At 37.2% G+C, this 23,608-nt stretch overlaps 1 protein-coding gene across 5 annotated transcripts in view; it reads left to right on the forward strand.

The window, feature by feature from the left end:
• LOC122397512 (nucleolysin TIAR) overlaps positions 1-23,608 on the forward strand; it is a 231,998-nt gene that overhangs the window by 108,816 nt on the left and 99,574 nt on the right. For all 5 annotated transcript variants that reach the window (XM_043396711.1, XM_043396708.1, XM_043396712.1 and 2 more), the window contains one exon: positions 12,279-12,366. In XM_043396711.1, coding sequence (XP_043252646.1) covers positions 12,279-12,366 — 88 coding nt within the window. The remainder of the gene's footprint in view (positions 1-12,278; positions 12,367-23,608) is intronic.

A 23,608-nucleotide genomic window follows, 5' to 3' on the forward strand; every position in this document is an offset into this window, starting at 1 on the left:
TGAAAAATATTTCGAGTGTAGTTGAATGGTTTCCAGAGCAGCACATTCTAGTACTAGACTAATACTTTTTTGTATAGAATATCAAAAATATATGATTCCATTTAAAAAAACGTTAATAACCATACAAGTCCTCTACAAAGGACTCCATCTACAAGAGTCATCAGAATGTGTCCTTCAGTAAACCATGTCTGATCGGGACCCATCACCGTCTATAGGTACGTATAGATCTAGGAACGTAGAAAGTTTAAAATCGGTGCCCCTCGTTAATAGGAAATATTCGATTATACGGATGACGAAACGTTCTGGGCCACTTTGCCAGGCCACTTTTGTCCGTCATTCTGTCGACATTCGTCTTCGCGATTAGATGCTGCAACGTGATAGACGAGGGCCTGCAATGAACGTGATCAGTAAAGGACCACCTCTAGAATATCGAGAAAATCCGAGGGCGAACGTAGCAACGGCAATTCCGGCGTTATCTACGCTCGTCTAGGGATAATGCATCATGCATCGCGTTGCCGTCGTTGCCGTCGTAGAAGCCAGCACTGGCAGTATACCATCGAGCATAGTGCAGTTTGAGCTATGCATTGGCCAATATGTCGTTCATCCCCTAAATCACGACGATTTACAGTTGAGCCCGGTCGCGCTATCAATGCCGCCTCGTGTATACCTAACCTATGCTCTTTCGTTTGTCACAGAATTGACGAAATAAAACTGCCACGGGAAAATTCTACAATCGTGCCTCCGTTTTTCGTCTTTCCTTTCCTCCCGCGCGACCATTCGCCCCTATATTACACCAACGATCACTCGTCGATAAGGGTTGACAATCGGGCGAAGGGAGGAACCGGAGGAACACTACAAACATTTATATAACACTATGATTTTCTACAAAATATTCCTTTATTTCATAAATATCTGAAACGCTTGGCAAACGGAAATATATGCGACTTGTCTTCAACGCGTTGAGTGCCAGACCAAACCCCTCAAATTGACCACGAAAACGGAACCTTGTTTCTAGAAAATTGGAATTTGTCATAGAATTTATTTTTACAGTCTCGTTAAAATTTAAGAATCTAACCTAGATTCAGTTTCTCCGCCATCTGAGAATTAATTTTCGAGGAAAAAATTCTTTACTGAAAATCTAATTAGATGCCTAAATTTTTCGACGGAAGAGAAAAATTTCAAATCGTTCTGGAAAAATTATTTTCGGTTGCGGAGGTCAATTATAATCCGTTTTGGTGAATAGACATACCCCCGAAATCCTGCCCATTTTTTAGAAAAAAATTCAAGAAGGTGTGAAATTTTACGACGAAAAAAAAAATTTCAAATCACTCTGGAAAAATTATTTTCGGTTGCAAGAGTCAATTACAATCATTTTTAGTGAATAGACATACCCTCGAAATCCTGCGCATTTTCGAAAAAAAAATTCAGTACGGGTGAAATTTTAATGGTTAATAACTATTTAACGAAGCCTCCGTCAAAAAATTGGTATTCTTGATTCTAATGGTCCCCTACAATAGTGAATGCATTTTGTTAAAATTTATTTATGTATGAGTAGAACTCATGGATACTTACAATCGGGCAAAGGTAGAAATCAGAGGAACACTACAAAAATTTATATAACACTATGATTTTCTACAAAATATTCCTTTGTTTCATAAATATCTGAAGAGATCTTTCAATAAATGTAAACAAACTCGCGTGTTCAACGCTTGGCAAACGGAAATATATGCGACTTGTCTTCAACGCGTTGAGTGCCAGACCAAACCCCTCAAATTGGCCACGAAAACGGAATCTTGTTTCTAGAAAATTGGAATTTGTCATAGAATTTATTTTTACAGTCTCGTTAAAATTTAAGAATCTAACCTAGATTTAGTTTTTTCGCCATCTGAAAATTAACTTTTGTTAGCTCCTCAGTGAAAAATTATGTCATCCACATGTAGGTGACGTCGCACATTCAAAATAATTTGCGTCAGTCCAAAAACTTTTAATCCCACAAGCTTCCATTCGTCGATGATCGAAGACCGCTGAATTTTCGAAATTTATTTTGTTTATTTATGGGAAGAACCGCCCCGGGGATGAATTTCCCTATCGATGGGCCGGATCTCCGAAGGAAAGTTTCGGGAGCCATTTTCTACGTAAATCTATCGCACAGAGAGAAATTTAATTGTTCGTCGGACTTCATTGTTCCCGGTTTGAAACCTTCGGGTCATGTTTCTCGAAGTTTCATTTAACAAAAAAATGACCGCGAGTGATTTGTTGGTTACGCCAGGTACGGATAACGCCATTAATTTGGAGCGTAAGAACTATTTTTACCGTTGGAAACGCCGCCACGGAGGGAAATTGAACGGTCTGTTTTTCGTTTTCGTTTAAAAATAGTATTCAGTCGCCGTTGGTAATGATCGGTTCCGTGTGCCCCGGCGGATGAAACGACTGCTCTGAATATTTTAAATTGTTGATTCCTCATAATAGACTCCGAAATTTGCCAATCGTTGACTGATTGCGCCGCCGGGCCGCGCCTCTCTATTGGCAGAGACAATTTTTCGACATAGAACTGGCATTCATGGTGCCGGCGCGAGAACGTTCTTGCCAGCGGAACGATCAATTTATCACAAAGTGCTTCTATTATGCGTTTCACAATACACTTTCGATTCCGTGGTATTGTTACGAACGTACCAGAACGAATCGTGAGACCAGTCACCGGTAACTGAATTCGCCATGAAAACGCGTCCTTCGTCCAAAACAAGCAGATTAATTGAAGTAGCGTATCAATCGTTAATTGGTTTCGCAACGTCATTAATTAAGAAGCTGATTGTCGTCGGATGTGATCTCTCGCATTATCAGTTTACCCTGTGATTTCCTGTTTCGGTCGCGAGCGTCGAATTTTAATTACTAGTTTGCTTTTCTGCGAAACAACGATGAACAAAAATTCGAAACTTTTGATTTCACAGTTGAAAAAAAAAAGTGGATCGGGCTATTTTAGTCGAGAAATAGTTTAACAAATATTTTTATCTTACGAACGAATCGGTTTATAGCGAACAAGCACGAAGTTCATTCATATTTTATGTTTAATTAATTCATCGATCGTATACTGAGCTTTTAAGTCGGTAGTTTACTTATGTAGAAGACTTGAGTATCTTTATATACATATACAGGGTGTCCTCCTGTAATTTTGTTGATAATTAAAATTTCCCATAAATCTATAGACATCCGCAGTCTAATTATTAGAAATTGTACTCAGAAAGAAGGTCGTCAGCATCTAAACATTTTTAGAATCTAGGAATGATACTCAGTTGTCGATGCATTCGTATGAACTTCATCTTTTAATGTTCCAGTAGATAGAAATTCAATTGTTACAGTTGCAACGTGGCAATTTTACCAATATTAGTATTAAATAGAATAAAATTTAGTACAATTTTATTTATTGATGTATTTCTCCTAATATTGAAATTGGTAGAATATGACCTCCAAAATATTATAATGATATTTCGTAATATTTGAATTAAAATATCTTCTAAAGCAAAGGTTTTTCTGTACAATTACCTGTATATTTTCTCATAAAAAATGACGAAGTGAATCGATTAGTATATAAAAAAAATACATGATTCCGTTTAAAAAGATACTAATTATACAGAATAACGCCTCGAAACCATTCACGTTTCATCCGGAGCCTTTTTGAATATAAATAGGAGTCTCGAAAATATTTTTCCAGTTGTAGGCGACTCAGCCTGTATATCGTATCAGCAATGTTATCGTCAACCTGTATACCAGGTACACAGAGATCTGTACACACGCATACACACAAGAGATTAGAGACGCATGCACTCGGCGCTGACTCAGACTAGATTGAAAACTGCAGTTCCGCGAGTTATGGGAATCTTTAATGTGAAGTTATGGAAATTTTGTAAGGCAATAAATAATATTTGCGCCGCCAAGCAGGAAAGACGCAGTAAAACCGTCGATTTAGTACAGTGGCCCGGTTGTTCCGGGTTCGCTGAATATGCATTTTCCCGCCGCGAAATCTGGTTCGTTTACTCTATCCCTAATTGCTCCACTTTGCTCCACAGTTTTAAGGTACATTCCCCGATTCTACTATTAACGTGCCGGTTTGTTGACCCCATTTGCATTTTTTACCCCTGACATCCGTGCGGGCCGTTGCGATCAGGCAAGTCGAATCGGCGAATTTCAACTCGATCATCCGGTTGGTTATCCCGATTCGATTACGTTCATTCGAAAAGTAAAACGAAGCCCTTTTCGTTCGCGAATTGGCCATCGATCTCCATACGTGACGCGGCATAATAACCGTCATGGCGGCGATCCTCGGTCATCGATCGAAGGGAACGGACCCGTAAATAGGAAAAATCGGTAAAGATTTCTTCGTCGCCGATCACTATTCTTCGTTCCTTCTGTTCGCCGCTATCTTTCACTCGTTTCATCACCTCCGGCGGGGGTACAGACGGGAACGAGTAGGTCAAGATGAGTAGTCGAAAATCGAGTTACTGCTATGGGAGGTCTCCGGCTGGAGCGTCAGTCCCTACGAACCGAGTATTCCGAGGAAAGTATAGGAGGATAAGATAGGTGTGGGGGCGCTGGGAACGGAGGGTGGTCTGATTACAATCGGTTGATGGTCTATCCTCGCCGGTCGGACGTTCCGGTGGGCACACACAGTGGCCCATTCCCGTGAATTAGTCCGAACCTCGTCATCTTGTCCGCCCTCCCGCGCTACCGACATCGTACCGCACCGGATTCTTGCTACTATTTGAAAATCAGCAGGAAATTGACAAAAGTTTATTCCCCCCGGACGCACAGTGCTCGGAATTGAAGAATTCAGCGACATTTTGCTGAAAAATCAACTTTGTCGTATCAACGTCTGGTTAATGTTTATTGCTTTCTGAATACCCATGGATCCCGGAAATGAAAAAATTATCAAAATATAATACAAATTTTAAATTATACAGGGTGTTCGACCTGGGAAAAATTTTAAATGGGAGATTCCAGAGGCCAAAATAAAACGAAAATCAAGGCTTCGTTAAAAAGTTATTAACAAATTTCAAGTCATTCTGGAAAAAATTATTTTTGGTTACGGGGATCAATTACAATCATTTTTTGCCAATACCCACTTTCTAGAAAAAAATTCCAGAGAAGGTGCGAAATTTTTCCACAAAATTGAAAAATTTCAGATCGTTCTAAAAAAATTATTTTTGGTTGCTGGGGTAAATTATAATCATTTTTTCATTATATGTATGGAAATTTATATTCCGATGTTTATTCGTCAAATATCCTCTTTTATGTCAAAAAATTTTTTAATATTATTTGTAATAGACAAGAATCAACGTAGACAATAATATAGAATAATAATAGATATAATAATAATATATAATAATATTATAGAATATAATCTCATATAGTATGATACGGTGCAACAAGAATAGTACACCTACATAACTGATATTAAAAAATAATTTAACAACGTAGAGAATGATCCATTCGAATCGACTCATCGGAATATTTTTGAAAGCTCGATGGTACCGAAAAATGTTTCGAGTAAAAATGACGGGAAACCTATTCCCTGCATACAGAATATAATTAATCCGGCCAGACAAATTTCCCCATTAAAAGTTGTGTACACCCATTAGAAGCGTTATAAACGGAGAACCGAATTTTCAATAAACCGAAGGCATCGTTTATTATTGCTGGCAAGCTCCTCGTTATCTCCATCTACCTCCTGGTCCATCCCGCCGGGATGATGATTCTCATTTGAGGGCGAAATTGTGGCACAGCTTTATTATTGTCACCGTCATCGATGTTCACGGTGGCGGTAACACAGATACTGCATATAAACGACATTATTATTACGATGATCGCTATGATCCTGGGAAATCGCCAATGGAAATCGTGAATACGTTGTGAAATAAGGCTGGTAAAACCACATTGCTGCACTGTCTCCGCACGATACCCTCCCGCGCGCGGTCGTTATAATACCCGCCAACCAACACATTCTGCTTTAATTACAATTACAACCTTCTATTTTCGGTTTCCTTCGCGGTATTCCAGCGGATAGTAATTTTCGAATAAATTCGTTATATATTATATCTCGATTTCGTTAAACCCACGAATTTCGATGGGATTGCGCAAATAAATGCGACGGGAAATTTTAAATCAACGTTTTCATTGTGATGCAAAATTACATGAATACTGTAATATTCAAATTTGTAAGCCACGTTATCATGCATTTTTTGAAATTACCATGCGCTTCGATCTAATGGCTAACTGGTTCATTGAGTATTTTCATTTCATTGCGTATTTAAGGGACCATTCTACCTTGTAGGCACGAAAAATACATGTTTCTTTGTGATTTTTTTTTTACGGACTATTAAAGAGCGATTAATTCCGTGTTTTGTAGATACATTTATTATATATTTAGCTATATTTACGAATTTTTTCAACGCATAATATCTATTGATTACGCTGTTTTTGTTGATCCACAAACAACAGTTTTTAGGAACAAGTTATCCGAAATTTATGTGATATCTTGCGAACAAGTTCTCCGAAATCCAAAAACCAACGATATTCTTAATATAGATGAGTGTGGTTATAGCATGAACTAGGATCTTTTCAAAAGAACAAAAAATGGCAAAATGGCAGCTATTTTACGAAAAAATACTGAATATTTTCATATATTCGGTTGCCTTTTTGTTAATAAAAGAAAAAGTATTGCAGATATCGCAATTATCCTAGTTCATGCTATAGGGAGACTAATTCTAAAGATACTGTCTAAATTTCCTGCTGATATCTTGAATAGTTTTTCTGTTATCACATACGCAGTGCCAAAAAATGGTCCAGTTGTTGTACCTACACGCGGTACATTTCAGCAGGCTATAACTTCGTTAGTTTTCCGAATTTCAACTTAATATTTGGTAGATATATTTTCGAGACTACATACTAACAGACAATGCAAAACAAAATTCAGTTTTTAAAATCCCACAAGGTAGAAAGGCCCCTTAAGAAACTTCACGTAAATCCTGTAAAACCTGTCCATTTTTGCAACTCGTTAAGTATCAGTGGAAGAATTATTTCGAGAACAAACATGGAATGCCTTTAACTCTCATAGTTTTCAACATTCTTGTACAGGAAATAAATTGTGGATACTCTTGAAACGTATGACTGAAGCTACGAATGGAAAGACCGAATGGAAGAGCCCTCGGTCGAGAGAAATTTCTAAGAAACCCGTTCAAACGTTTGTAAAAAGGTAGTCGATCGTTAACGTTCGAAAAATAAATAAGAATTTTATTGCCATCGGATCAGAAATTACAAAAAAATCGAAACAACGTCGGGTCAACTCCGCAAGATAAACTGGCAATTTCGGGCGGAGGGTTTCTGGGTCGCAATATGCATCGCAGAAAATTCGTATAATACAATTCCATCGGACGTCGCGGGACATTTCTATACGGCGGGAGCAAGAATGGAATTCTAGCAGGACAGAAATCAGATCTATTCAAGCAGGACAATGCGATGAGAGACGCATAAAAGTCCAAGCAATTCCATAGATCAGGGATCGAGCGCGGGATGGCTCGTAGATCAAGGATTTTCTTAATTTCGCGAGGCAACGGTAAAACGTTGATTTAGGAGGATTGCGGGAGGGCGAGCTGCACGCACGCTTCTGCAGAAGGGAATGGAAAAGCCACGGCCACGGGATGGAAGCCGCGCTACCAACATAGAGACCTCTATTAATTCTTCGTGCGACGAAAACCTACCGGGCTGAACAGAATCGAATCTCGGTTTGGTTGGTCGCTTCCAGACCTCGCGGTGCATCGGTGCACACGTGGTGCCTATAAGCTTACGTTCCACGATGGGAAATGTGGGTCACCACACAGCTGACACGCGACCATTCTGTGTGTACCGTAACCCGTTTTTTCGTTGGATATGGTTTTACAATCGTATGCGACTTTCTCGAACCCCCAGGGATTCGATCCTTCCCAGACTTTGGGACGTTGACGGATCTTCGTTCCCCGTGCTGAAAAGAAACTAATCGTTTCTACTTATTATATTACATTATATACAGGGTGTTCGACCATCCCTGGGAAAAATTTTAATGGGAGATTCTAGGAGCCAAAATAAGACGCAAATCAAGAATACCAATTTTTTGATGGAGGCATCGTTAAAAAGTTATTAACGATTAAATTCAAAAATTTCAAATCGTTCTGGAAAAATTATTTTCGGTTGCGGGGGTCAATTACAATCATTTTTGGTGAATACACATACCTTCGAAATCCTATCCATTTTCGAGAAAAAAAATCGGGCAGGTGCTGAAATTTTTCGGCGAAAAAAAATTTGTCAAATCGTTTTAAAAAAATTATTTTCTGTTGCAAGGGTCAGTTACAATCATTATTTGTCATTGCACATACCTCCGAAATTCTACGCATTTTCGAGAAAAAAATTCGAGAAGGTGCTGAAATTCTTCGACGAAAAAGAAGTTTCAAATCGTTCTGGAAAAATTATTTTCGGTTGCGGGGGTCAATTGCAATCATTTTTGGTAGACAAATATACCCCCGAAATCCTACACAGTCTCGAGAGAAAAATTCATTACCTAAAATTTCATGCCTGCCCAATCGTTTAGACGTTCTACTGAAAATTCATGTGTATGTTTAAAACATCATAACTTTTGAACGGATTGAAGGATTTTAATGTTTAAAAAGGCAAACCACGCGTATCTTAATGGACAATATGTAGAAATTCTAAGAATATTGGAAAAGGTGTCTCTTAACCCCGTAAAATGAGAAAACCCCCATAAAAGTGGTCCATTGTTCAAACGGCCATAACTTCTACAATAGTCGATGGATCTCATTGAAATTTAGTCTGGAAGTAGAGCTCATGGATACCTACAAAAAGGTACTAAACAAAATTTCCGTAGAATGTCAAACAATTTTATTAAAAATGAAAAACGAATTTTTAAGAAAAATCAATAAGGTGCTTAAATTTTTCGGCGAAAAAAAAATTTTACAAATCATTCTGGAAAAATTATTTTTGTTTGTAGGGGTCAATTAGAATCATTTTTGGTAAATTCACATACCCTCGAAATCCTACGCACTGTCGAGAAAAAAATTCATTACGAAATCGGTAGATGGACAAACTTTGCGGCGAAACTAAAAAATTTCAAATCATTCTGGAAATATTATTTTCGGTTACGAAAGTTAGGGAAGGAGGGTATAAGACCATAACACATACAACAAGCGACATTAAATACAAGAACAAAGTAAGGGGACGAATGCATTTATGTATACGTAAAATAGAATGATTTTATATTTCCAATGGAATTAAACGATCGATGCCCAATTCTGGACCGTACAGCTTTCGTTCCGTTAAAAAACAATAAAATTTCTGCAATCTCATTTTCCGTCCCACTTCCTCTTATGCTCATTTCTGTAACCTGTTGGTAATGGGGCTCTAGATCCCGAGAAAAATGGGCCGAAAAGATACAGTGGATGTAAAGTCCACTCGTATACTTCGTTCGTGCCAATAACAAGCGAAATAGTTTCCTGTAAATGTATATCCCAGAAAAGTAAATGTGATTCGATGCCTAAAAATTTTCCGACACAAACGGCTGCAGAAAAAGTAATCGATAGCTTATCGATAAAATCAGTGTCAACAGTATCTCTGGGCCGTTTATGCTAACTCCTCGAATTCCGTCTCGATAATGTATTTGAGTTGCTGGATAATCGCGTACAGCCCCGATTATTTGTACTGCCGTTTTCGGGAGCAGATTAATGGCCATTGTCACCTAATTTAATATCAACTGCAATCCATTAATTTTATTCGCCGCTGCATCCCACATGATCTAATTCCGTTGTAATACACCGGTATGGACGCTGGGCTTATTTGGGAATCAATTTTATATTTCTCCCCGGTAATAAATTTAATTCGAGATACATGTTTGTCTACAATATTAACTGTTCGTTTACAATGGCACGTTCGGTATCGTAGCTGGGATTATTCGAACCGAACTATTTCGTATTGCGGTATTGTATTATGTATTTTCTTCTCTCTCGTTCGATATTAATTCATTCCCGAAAAATGCTTTCAATTATTTGCAATTAACCTATAGTTTCTATTTTTCCAAATCTTTTCATTCGCTGAATATTAATCAATTTCAATATATACGTAGAAAGTAGAATGACGTTTAAATTAAAAATTTATTCCATCTGTTGAATTTCGAATTTTGGACACTTCAATTTCAATTGTAATACCACCACCCACAATATTACAATTCAAATTTTGTCTAAACTAATGTTAAACTAAATGATATTAATTTATTTTCGATATTGATATATTCCCGAAAAATGCTTTCAATTATTTGCAATTAACCTATAGTTTCTATTTTTCCAAATCTTTTCATTCGCTGAATATTAATCAATTTCAATATATACGTAGAAAGTAGAATGACGTTTAAATTAAAAATTTATTCCATCTGTTGAATTTCGAATTTTGGACACTTCAATTTCAATTGTAATACCACCACCCACAATATTACAATTCAAATTTCGTCTAAACCAATGTTGAGCTAAATGATATTAATTTATTTTCGATATTGATATATTCCCGAAAAATGCTTTCAATTATTTGCAATTAGCCAATAGTTTCTATTTTTCCAAATCTTTTCGTTCGCTGAATATTAATAAATTTCAATATATACGTAGAAAGTAGAATGACGTTTAAATTAAAAATTTATTCCATCTGTTGAATTTCGAATTTTGGACACTTCAATTTCAATTGTAATACCACCACCCACAATATTACAATTCAAATTTCGTCTAAACCAATGTTGAGCTAAATGATATTAATTTATTTTCGGTATTTATATATTCCCGAAAAATGCTTTCAATTATTTGCAATTAACCTATAGTTTCTATTTTTCCAAATCTTTTCGTTCGCTGAATATTAATAAATTTCAATATATACACTATCGCTCATAAGTGTTTAGGCACTCTCAGTAAAAGCAAAAATCATATAAAAACTCAGGAAAAATGGGAAGATATTTATTTTTTATATACATCCACATATACATTTATGGAAGTATACTAAATAAATGCGAAAATTAAAACCTTTAATTTAAATTTTTGTCTCATGTTACCTCCTCTTGCTTGAACAATCGCAGCGCACAACAGAGACATTTTGGCAATAAGTTTTGCGAGAGTTTCTGAAGTAATTGAGGTTCAAGTTGAATTGAAGCTTGTTCCACATAACACTAGCTGATATTGGAGCTACTCTATTGAATTTTGGACACTTCAATTTCAATTGTAATGCCACCACCCACAATATTACAATTAAAATATCGTCCAAACCAATGTTACGCTAAATGATACGAAATATTATTCCGTTTAAGGAAACAAAGTTCGAAGCAAGGTTTCTTCCATTATCAGGCTGACTAACAAAGCAAGAACAGTCGGGGCACATTGTCGGAATACTATTTAATGTATCTGGCAGGAATAGCCACGCTAAATTACTTCTGCAGTTTTAACAGAAACACTGGAAACATGCTTGCCCTCGCGTTCAATTCCGTGCTCGCCCGTTGCTCCAGCGGCTCCATAACGCAACGTTGCGTTGAATATTTAAAGGCGGGCTAAACAATAATTTGCTTCCGATTTTGGAGTTTTAAAACGCGGTTGAAATTGTTACAATTCCGAAGCCAAATTAATACGAAAATTAACGGGGAACGTGGCCATCGGAGCAACGCTGTTGCCGTTTTGTTTCCACCGTAATGACGGGAATTGTTGCAAGAGTTAATTTATCAAAACTATTCTATTTAGAAATAATAACGATAAGAAAATAAACAGCAATTATAAACGAACTTGATTTCCATTTCTAACTTGATTACTGTATTTTTAAAGTGATAGTAATTACTATGGCCAACTATAAACGATTCGAATAATATTACCGCTTTGTTTCCACCGTAATGGCGGGAATTGTTGCGAAAGTTAATTTATCAAAACTCTTCTATTTAGAAATAATAACGATAATAAAATAAACAGGAATTATAAAACGAACTTGATTTCCATTTCTAACTTAAGTACTGTGTTTGTAAGGTGATATTAATTACTATGACCAACTATAAACGATTCGAATAATTAGCTGGGGAATAAATCGTGAGGCCAGGGATTAGTTATAAATTTTGCGTTTCGAAATATTTGTTGCGACAAGGATTTCGAATAGAATTTGTCGCAACGATCGCCATTTCTTTTTTTCTGCAGATCATTCTCTGACGATTGTATTACGTGTGTTTCCAGAACACTACCACATATTCGTAGGAGATCTGAGCCCGGAGATCGAGACGCAGACCTTGAGGGAAGCCTTCGCTCCCTTCGGCGAAATCTCGTAAGTCCTCTTAATCTCGCTCATTAAAGACGACTTACCGTTCTCTTCGTGGTATAAGAGTGATAATATAGCGATATAATGTGTACGACGATCTTTCCTGCATGCAATGTTAACTAACCGTGCTGTGGTTGAATAGCTCCGGCGGTCGAGTCTCGATTTCTCTTGTACCACGATTCAAACGAGACCAGTGAGTCGTTTTGCTAGTTTTATTGTTCTTGTAAGTTGGAATCACGGTAACGATCTCTATTAAACTTGTTCATCGACAAGAATTTGTTAATTCTGACTTTATTTTTAGCACTTTATCGTTGACTACCTCGTACGAGATTAATACTAGATTTACAGGCATTGATCGCACGTATATTTATTGACACCTTTCATGTTGACGATTGCCTTAAAATACGATTTCTCTTTCAATTAGAATATGTATTCATGCCATTACGTCATTCAGATTCAACATAAGTTGTTGAAAAATAATATTTACGTGTTCTGCAATTTTAAATATGGAATCTGACATCCGTCAAATTGACGGCTTTCGTAAATCTAGTGTTAAAATTTCGACAAAGTAAATTTTTTAAAATTGTCAGAAGGTTCTATACATCATAAGTATTTTCCTATTGTAATAACTAGACTGCGGATCTTCATGCAAATTCATATTTTTATTTATGAAAATTAATGAAATTGGAGCTTTGCAGAGGGTTGTCTCTACCCCTAGATATAATAATTCGTACCTTACTTTAAGTATTTCTTATATTCTTGCATATTAACTAAATTCTGTAGTTTTTTGAAAATTAGAATTTCGCATAAATGCATAAACATCCGCAGTCTAGTAATAACAATATTCTAAATGTTTACTATAGCAGTAACGATTTCTATCAAACTTGTTCGTCTGAACTATCGAGAGATGAAATTTATTATTAAAGAAAATTGTTAAAAGAAAATAATTAAAAATTGTTAAAATTGAAAAAAAAATTAAAGAAAAATTGTTAAAAATTGTTAAAAATTGTCAAAAGATTCTATAATTTACAAAGATTGTACTATTATAATAACAATATTCCCTATGTTTACTATTGCAGTAACGATTTCTATCGAACTTGGTCATCTGAACTGTCGAGGGATGGAATTTATTATTCATTATCTTTATACAAATATTAAACTTTATCGTTGATTACCTCGTACTTACGAGATTAAAATTTCGTTAAATAACATTTTTAAAAATTGTCAGAAGGTTCTATATTTTGTATGGATTTTACTATCGGCCATGTTTCATCCCTTTCTCGGGGGAAAGTGATAGCATTCGTATTAAATTCGTCTAATCCAGCCCGAAGGAAACGCTTTCGAAGCAAAATCTGAATATTTCGTTTTATTAACCGTGCAGATTTTGCGGGTTTATTGCCGCTTTAACGACTCGAACCGGTTCCTCGAGTTACGATCTTTTACGAGTCGCCATCACTCGATGCTCCACGATGCAACGTCGCGGACTATAATATTGTTTATCTTTTCGTGACCCGTCTAACTTACAAATCGTGGATGCCTCCTTTCCATGCACTGATCGATAGATCCACAACCGATAATACTCTTAGTCGTCGTGTCGATTCGTAACATATCTTGAAAAACTAAAAAAAAGGCACAAAATTTCCTACCGATTTTTTCGAGGTCATTCGTAGGTGACTTTATTTGTTTCAGTGTTAAAAAAAATAATTCCTTGTATATTTGACGCCCTTATATTCGAGGAAAGAAATTATATCGGGGGCGTTAGAATCTTCGTAAAATCGGAGTTTTATATAAAAGTTTTCGAGGGAATACCGATAAAAGGTGATCGCGTTCTTTTGATTGGCTGTTAGGCGAATTCAAGATGCAATTTCGTTATCTTTTACGGTCTTCGTAACGACGCGAAGTCGATTCCGTGAGAGGATTAATTCATCGGAAGGAAATGGTGTAAACCTATTTCCGCGAAATTTCAAACCGAACGGTGAAATTTGACGACCAGGAGAGTTGTAACTGCAGTACAGTTTAATGGGGAATAAAAAGTTCTCGGTGCATACATTTAACGAATTCGAATCATTGATCCGACCGACGGTCGTTCCGAGCGATGAATGATACGGGAATAAAACAAATCGCACGCCCGTGTTTCGAGCATAAATTCATACGAACGTCGATGTCGCATACGTTTAATTTATCATCGCAACGTGAGATATTTTTCTCGTACGCAGGCGCCAGTTTAAGTATTCGTCGCGCTTTCATTCGTAAAATCACATACATCAAAGTGTATGTGTATTTTGTTATCGCGTCCCCGCAAAATGTATTTCACCTGGGATTTCATGGCAGAATCATAAATGATATTAACCGTTACCTGATATTTCAACGTTGCCAGTCGCATATTGATCGAAAATTTCACGTTCGTAAAACGAACCGCGCAAAAACCGTTTCGATGCGTTAAGTTCACCTGCTTATTATTTTCAACCTGATTACTTTTGCATCTAATTATTATTTACCCCTCGTATTGTAAAATATACTGATCGTTGGAGACGACTCATTATGAAAATTTTTATGTTCAACTTTCGACACTGCTTGATATTTTTTAGAAAAACAGAAGTGAACTTACAATATCATTATAAGTGTTATAAGTTATATAATTATATGATATTATAAAAATCAAGTTCTTATATTGATATTTATGATATTTATAATGATATTATAAGTTCACTTCTGTTTTTCTGAAAAATATCAAACAGTGTCGAAAGTTAAACATAAAATTTTAACGTTTAAGAAACAAGTTCTAATAATGATATTTTATTTGAAAAATTAAATTAGGGGTTTTAATAGAGTTCGAAAGGTTTTGGAGTTTATTATCGTCGTATCTCATCATTTTGAAAACATATCCGCTATCATACTACTATATATCACGTTAGTTCGACCACACCTCGAATACCCCTCTTATCTGGTGCTTTTATTTTAAGAACCTTTCCATTATGATTGAACGTGTCCAGCCTCGATTTGTATCTTATAAAATTGGTAACTCATTGTTGGCAACGTGTTCGTAAATATAATCAATTTTCTCGGTTGCAATCAACAAATTTGTAAAATATCAAATGGTAGCTGATTTATGTTTTTCAACCAGAATTTACAAAATCTCGTGACAATCAAATACTTCGATGAATATCACCTGATTGTCATTTCCATCATTCTTTTTATACAATTTTATTTTTCAACTACAGATTACATTGAAGTTGACAAGGTTAAAAATTGGGATTATGAAAGCTGAATTTATGAAATAATTAAATGAAGTAACAAGTATGTACGCGAATATTATCCATGTTAAAATACTATTCCAATTATGAAGGAGGAAAAATCGATTCGTATTAATGAAAGAACGTGTTTTTTTTAAAAAAAGAATAATATTTGAGTAAGATTGAAATGCATCAAATGCATATACGATTTTTGCCTATTGCGTTAGGTTAGGTTTGGGTTAGGTCTGGGTTTGATTTATGAAATGATTATATAAAGTCATGTAAATATAATCCTCAATACTCTCAACTACAATTAACAAATTTAAAAAAACATTAAATAGTAACTAATTTATTTTACGTCTCTATTACGCTTTATATACAATTTTATGTTTCAACTACAGATTACATTGAAGTTGACAACGGTTAAAAATTGGGATTATGAAAGCTGAATTTATGAAATAATTAAATGAAGTAACAAGTATGTATGCGAATATTTTCCATGTTAAAATATCCTTCCAATTACGAACGAGGTGAAATCAATTCGTATTAATGAAAGAACGTGTTTTTTTAAAAAAAGAATAATATTTGAATAAGATTTAAATGCATATACGATTTTTGTCTGTTGCGTTAGGTTAGGTTTGGGTTAGGTCTGGGTTTGATTTATGAAATAATTATATAAAGTAACAAGTATGTACGCGAATATTTTGCTAAAATATCCTCCCAATTACAAACGAGGAAAAATCGATTCATATTAACGAAAGAACGTGTTTTTTTTAAAAAAAAGAATAATATTTGAATAAGATTTAAATGCATATACGATTTTTGTCTGTTGCGTTAGGTTAGGTTTGGGTTAGGTCTGGGTTTGATTTATGAAATGATTATATAAAGTAGCAAGTATGTACGCGAATATTTTGCTAAAATATCCTCCCAATTACAAACGAGGAAAAATCGATTCGTATTAACGAAAGAACGTTTTTTTTTTTTAAAGAATAAGATTTAAATGCATCAGATGTATGTACGATTTTTGTCTATTAGCCATCGCAGTATAAAATCGTACGTTTAACGCGATTAGCGCAAGAGTCGAGGGCGAGGAGCGTTACTGGAAATCGAGGGTTCGCGTGGAGTGCGCTAACAGGATTTTCCGTCGATAAAATGAACCGTTTCCCGAGCATTGCTCAGAAATATCGATATCCCTCCAGATGCACATGTCGCGCGTCTCGCGGAATTCCGAAATTAATCCGCGTAGATGAAATAAAACGTCGGCGTTAGCTGTACACAGCATAAATCCGGGCACTGCGACAAAATAATGAGAGTAGCCTTAAGAGGATTAAAAGCACTAATCTCGAATAATGCGCGTATATATCCGGATACGCGTGTCCGGATCGTGAAATAGGGCTTTCATACGTGTTTCTCCGTCAAAAGGAGGAAAAGAAGAGCATGCTCGTTTAAACCCTGACATTTCCCCGGGTACTCTTAATCTCCGAAATCCCCGCGTATCTCGAAAAGCATTCGTTTGACAGGAAAATCCAGCGGTAAGTTCCAAGATCGTACGCTTCTATCTAAAATCCGAACTTAGCGTGACATTCGTGTTCGACGGCGAAACAGCTGGAAGTAGGTACAGTTCGCATCGCTTGGCACAAGGAGACGCCAGGAAAAATGGGTCTCTCCTGGAAAAATCGATTCGAAACTCGCTTCCAGGAGTACCTAAGCCGCGCTTTAAAAAGCTAGTGAAAAATTGCCAGCGGTTTTCCTCTTTTATTTTGTTTTCCGAGCGGCCCCTGCCTCATCCTCCGTCCACGAAACCCTCACTACCACCCCCTCCCTGCGACCGCCCGTCCCCATCCGTCTATGCACCCTCTACCCAGAATTCCTTTTTCCCGGCTTTTCCTTGACCGGCGTGCGCCGCAAACTGCTTTTCTTACCGTGGCAAACACTTCGGGTTAATTGTATGCCCCTCGCGCGAAAACTAGTTCGTTTTCCCTAGAATTCGGTTTTCCCGCGATCGATCCGTGGCGGATGTCTCGCGTTCGATCCGAAAGAATTGCCACTGGAAGATTCAACCGGGTGTTACAATTTATATCTCGTCGTGTTGCGTTCATTTTCTCCGGAAACCAAACATAATTTGGGCTGTGGAGGGTTGAATAATCATTTCTTTGGAAATATGCTCGTAAAAATTGTGTTCAACGTGTTCGCGAAGAGTAAAAAGCAATGTGCTGGCTGAAAGAAATTGTTAAATACACAAAGATAAAATAAAATGAAAATACTCAATGATCCAATTAGAATTGAATGCATGATAATGTGGCTTATAAATTTGAATGTTATAGTATAATGTGCTAGCTGAAAGAAATGTTTAAACACACAAAGATAAAATAAAATGAAAATACTCAGTGAACCAATTAAATAATAATTTCAAAAAAATAATAATTATATAGAATTGAATGCATGATAAAGGCTTATAAATTTTTAAAACAAATATGAACAATTTATATCGTATCGTATTATTTTCCCCAGAAGTCTAACATAATTTGTGCTTGCAAAGGCAAAATAGTGCTTCCTCTGGAAATATAATCGTAAAAATTTTTTGGGGGGATATCTTGAAAACTTCTAAGAATAAACGAAAGAAGCATTAAACATTCTGTTGGAAACGACGGGCTGGAGAAATTGTAACTAGAAAGTAAACGATAATTTGAAATTGCTAGTCGCGGAAGATTTATAAATTAGGAAAGGGACGAAAGAGAGTACGGAAGCCTGGTTGGAGGAATACCATAAAGGAATGTTACTATATCCTTTATCGTTGCGTATATCATTCCCTCGAATGTCATTTTATGGACGTTCCACGCTTGTTACTAGCGCGAAAGTTAGCGACGAAGTTTCCAATTTAAATTGTCACGTTGCCAAGAAAGTTGCATGACTGTTCAGGTGGAATGATTCCGTGGAATTATTATAACGCAGTTACGAATTTACGTAACACCTTCTACTCCGTGTTTAATTAATGTAATTTGATCAAATTTATTACTCTGTCCCAATAATTTAACGCCTGGATATATTTTCTTTCTCGTTCTCCGTTCTCTAATACCGTTATTCCCTGTATCGAGGGGGCAAATAAATAGTAATACTTATTTCACAAATAGTTCACACTCCCCGTTATAGATCGCAGAAATAATTTTTTATCGTCGCCCCGTACATTGTTAAATAACGTTTAAAGGCACACGCCCAGCCACAACCGAGTTTCTTCGGTTTCACGGTGGCGTACATTAGACGCGAAAACTTTTGTGATAAATATTTCGAGGTTTTCCTCTGTGTTAAGTTGCAGCAATAAATTCCGCCGGGCGTTAAAAAGACATTACCACGGTCCTGCATTGATATATTTAGATCAAGCTTTACGATTATTATTCGCTCTGGCGATAGAACCATTATCTGACGTTGCAATACGAACTCCATAACGCTGTGATTACTTTGAAACACGATCAAACGTTTCCCATTCACGATCAAAATTGTGGGAGCAAATTTTAATCGAAAAATTATTACTTCGTAAGCAAATGTCGTACTGGTATAAATTATACGAAGTTCGAAGTGTCCACTTTTACGAACGTGGACAGACATTTCTCGAAAATTTTCTTACATTAGCCCCTTGTCAAGTTTCACAATCATGAGGCTAATCACTCGTCATCAAGTGTTATATATTAAAATCAACATACTGTTACATTTATAAGGTATTCGTAAAACAGATTTACTCTTTTTCGTGGCCATTTTCCTTGTACGAACAACAAATTTTTTTTTTCCACGAGTTTAGAGTCGCATCAACAACAGGGGTTGTTAGCGACTACTATTGGCCCGATTTACATATCTGTCTATGGTAGTTATTTGGTTGGAATCTTGTGGAGGAAAATTTATAGGATTAGCGAGGGTAGTGTCATAGTCTTCATAGATTGTCTAGAATTTCGATGGTTTTGCAGAATAATAGTAGTGTTCTAGAACGAGGGTGAAGTGGTCGCCTCGGTGATGTCCATGATTTTCAGGCCTCTTCTGACTTGATCGTGCTTCCTGCAATCGAGGATCATGTGGTTAACAGTTAAGGGTGTGTTGCATGTTTCACAAAACCTGGGTTAGGTCTGGGCTTAACCACCACAAGACTCATTTGCCTGTGCTGAAACTTGGAACGAACTCAATACGATTTGTCACGTGTACAAAACTTCTAGGAGTATTTTTTGACTCTGAGCTTGCATGGAGCAACCATTGGTTTTGCAGAATAATAATAGTATGTTCTGGAACGAGGGTGAAGTGGTCGCCTCGGTGATGCCCATGATTTTCAAGCATTTTCTGACTTGATCGTGCTTCCTGCAATCGAGGATGATGTGGTTAACAGTTAAGGGTGTACTGCATGTTTCACAAAACCTGGGTTAGGTCTGGGCTTAACCACCACAAGACTCATTTGCCTGTGCTGAAACTTGGAACGAACTCAATACGATTTGTCACGTGTACAAAACTTCTAGGAGTATTTTTTGACTCTGAGCTTGCATGGAGCAACCATTGGTTTTGCAGAATAATAATAGTATGTTCTGGAACGAGGGTGAAGTGGTCGCCTCGGTGATGCCCATGATTTTCAAGCATCTTCTGACTTGATCGTGCTTCCTGCAATCGAGGATCATGTGGTTAACAGTTAAGGGTGTGTTGCATGTTTCACAAAACCTGGGTTAGGTCTGGGCTTAACCACCACAAGACCCATTTGCCTGTGCTGAAACTTGGAACGAACTCAATACGATTTGTCACGTGTACAAAACTTCTAGGAGTATTTTTTGACTCTGAGCTTGCATGGAGCAACCATTGGTTTTGCAGAATAATAATAGTATGTTCTGGAACGAGGGTGAAGTGGTCGCCTCGGTGATGCCCATGATTTTCAAGCATCTTCTGACTTGATCGTGCTTCCTGCAATCGAGGATGATGTGGTTAACAGTTAAGGGTGTGCTGCATGTTCCACAAAACCTGGGTTGACTGTTATTTAGGAGGTTCAAGTGAGTTAATTTGTTGTGTCCAGTTCTGATTCGGGTTATCGCCACTTGCTGTTTCCTATTGAATTTTGTATTTGTTGTCAGATCGTAGAAATTGTCGATTTCTCTATGGGGTGGGCTCGCTTTATATTTCCTCCATGTGTGACTCCCAGTCCTGTTTCCACAATGATTTAATGTGTAGAGTGACGTCTCCGGAAGTATTGATTAAGGGTTGACCTTCTGCATACAGGGTAGATGCAACTTTTGCTTCATTGATAACAAACCATGGAAATGTATAAACAAAATTGAATAGTATACGTTCGACGAATTATTTGAGATTGAACCGTATGTCAAGGGGTTACGAAGTAGAGTGACAAACTGAAGTTTTTAAAATAGTATTTTAGATGCTCCCACGTTTATACCTTTTTTCTTCGCCTTGACGCAACGATAATCCAAAATATTTGTCGTAAACGTGTCCACGATACACGACTTGTTCTCCCAATTCGTGACTCTTCGTTTCGTCTCCCTTTCTAGAAGGTCATCGACTGTAAAATGATTCGACGAGCACCCCGTTCGGGATCATGCACTTTTTGCAGTGGCATAACTCGCGGATATTTGTGTGCGCGAAAGGTGGACCGCACACATTTATCAGCGAGGCCAAGGGAAAACTCGGCCGTGTGCGTCTGGCAGCGGTCTCCGCTTGGAAACGACTCCCCCGGGAACGAGTATATTAAAATTCCTGAAACTTTTTAATCTTTCCAGTGCAGTTAAATATTAATAACGAAATCTCGGATACGGCCATGTGTTCCACGGCGCTTAGGGACACGTCGCCCGCCGCTCGTTATACTTTTCCCGAACTCGCGATACCACCATCGACCTAATGCCTTCCTTTCCCCATTCCACCTCCACTGCTGGACAAAATTATAATACTGGAATTATTGGAACAAAGATGTAATATTACGTTTAAACAATGTTACGTGCAAGGGAAGGCCACTTATTTGTAATATCTTCGTAATTTGCTAATCATCGATCGAGAAATGATACAAAATACAGCTTCAAACAAAAGCAAACATCTTAGAACGCTTGCAAACGTAGTGGCGTGAAATTGGGATAAGAATTTAATATTCCATTTGTGTTAAACAGTGTTTTACGTAAGATAAGAGGACGATTTATTTGTAATATTTATTCAACAAATGTAAATTATATTTCCATCGTGATATAAAAAATTGATAAAATCTATTGACAAATGATCGTGAAATGATGCAAAATACAGCCTCAAACGAAACGACAAACAAAAGCAAATATCTTGGAACACTTGCAAACGTAGTGGCGCGAAATTTATAGTGGGTGTGCGAATGAGGAGCGTTAAAATGGCCCACGCGAGGTCAAGGTTTACCGTTTGGCCACTTTGTCCGGTTCCCGCGAAAAAGACCAGCGAACGGTTGATGAAACGCGCGTAAACGCGGATAGACTTTCGATAATCCTCCGCGTGTATGGGTTGATTTACGCGGGAGGAAGGGGACACCGGAAGTAAGATACACAGAAGATCTAGCGGCGGTATTTGCCTATGCATGGGTGGTGGCGGTGGTAACCGCAAGGTGCAGTTACACGTATTAGTCGTTGCGCGTAACGGTGAAGAGTGGTTAAGGGTGAAGGGCGAGAGAGAAACGAGCGTGGAGATTACTTAGCCGCCATTTAAACCTGAAAGCGAGCTTTGGTTCTCTGGCTGAGATCAAGCTCTGATATTAACGGTCTAACGTTGTACCGGGTTCCCCAAAATACATGGTCCACCGTAAGCGTTATAACTCCTCCAATCCCGAGGCAATGGGTGCTCGTGTTAAGTAACGTCTACGCGTTGCAAACAGACACTTCTGTCTAACAAATGACTTTGTGCCAACGGTATCAAAAGGCACGATTTTTATTGGTGGAATTACGCCGGAAGAGACTAAAAAATGAGGAAAATCAAATGTATACTTGACGTGTAATTTCAGTTATATAATTTTTGTAATAACTTCTGAACCAAATGAAACATAGGGATGAAATTTGAACTGAAATTATGTCAAAATTGAACCTTTCTAATAGGACACAAATGCACCATTTTTGGTAGTTAGAAGGACTCAAGGGGTCATCTTTATAAACGTTACGTTGATCAGATTTGACATGTGGTTTCAGTTATGAAATTTTATTTAGTTTATTTGAACTTTGAATAACTTCTGAACTAAATAAAACATACGGATGTAATTTGAACTAAAATTTCATCAAGATTGAATCTTTCTAATAGGACACAATTTAACCATCTTTGATAGTTAGGTCTAGAGGAGTCATCTTTATAAACGTCACGTTACTCATATTTGACATGTGATTTCAGTTATATCATTTTTGTAATAACTTCTGAACCAAATGAGATACAGGTGTAAAATTTGAAGTGAACTTATGTCAAAATTGAACCTTTCTAATAGAACACAAATTCTCCATTTTTGGTAGTTAGAAGGACTCGAGGAGTCATCTTTATAAACGTTACGTTGATCAGATTTGACATGTGGTTTCAGTTATGAAATTTTATTTAGTTTATTTGAACTTTGAATAACTTCTGAACCAAATGAAACATAGGGATGAAATTTCAACTAAAATTTTGTCAAGATTGAACCTTTCTAATGGGACACCATTTGACGATTTTTGGTCTTTTAGAAGATCTCGAGGATTCATCTTTATGGAAGTTACGTTAATCAGGCATGGACTGCTCCACCGATCGTCAGATTCGGTGGCAGAGGTTGGTCGTTGTTCGTTAATGCTCGATTGAACGCGGCCGAGTTCAACACAGCGGCAAGTATATCGTCGCGAAACTTCTCGGCCGATCGCAAGGTCGGACCAGACATCCGGCTACTAAAGTTATCCCCTAGCTTCCATTCGCGGCCGTGCATTACGAGCTGTTGCCGAAAATGCACGGTCTGTTTCCACGCGCCGTCGTTACGAACCGGCAGTTTCCGATGGAACTCTTCCTTCGTTTTATTGCCATTTGCATCCGAC

The sequence above is a fragment of the Colletes gigas genome, unplaced genomic scaffold (assembly GCF_013123115.1).
Source record: "Colletes gigas isolate AHSC1104 unplaced genomic scaffold, ASM1312311v1 Colletes_gigas_Sc00009, whole genome shotgun sequence".
NCBI lineage: Eukaryota > Metazoa > Arthropoda > Insecta > Hymenoptera > Colletidae > Colletes > Colletes gigas.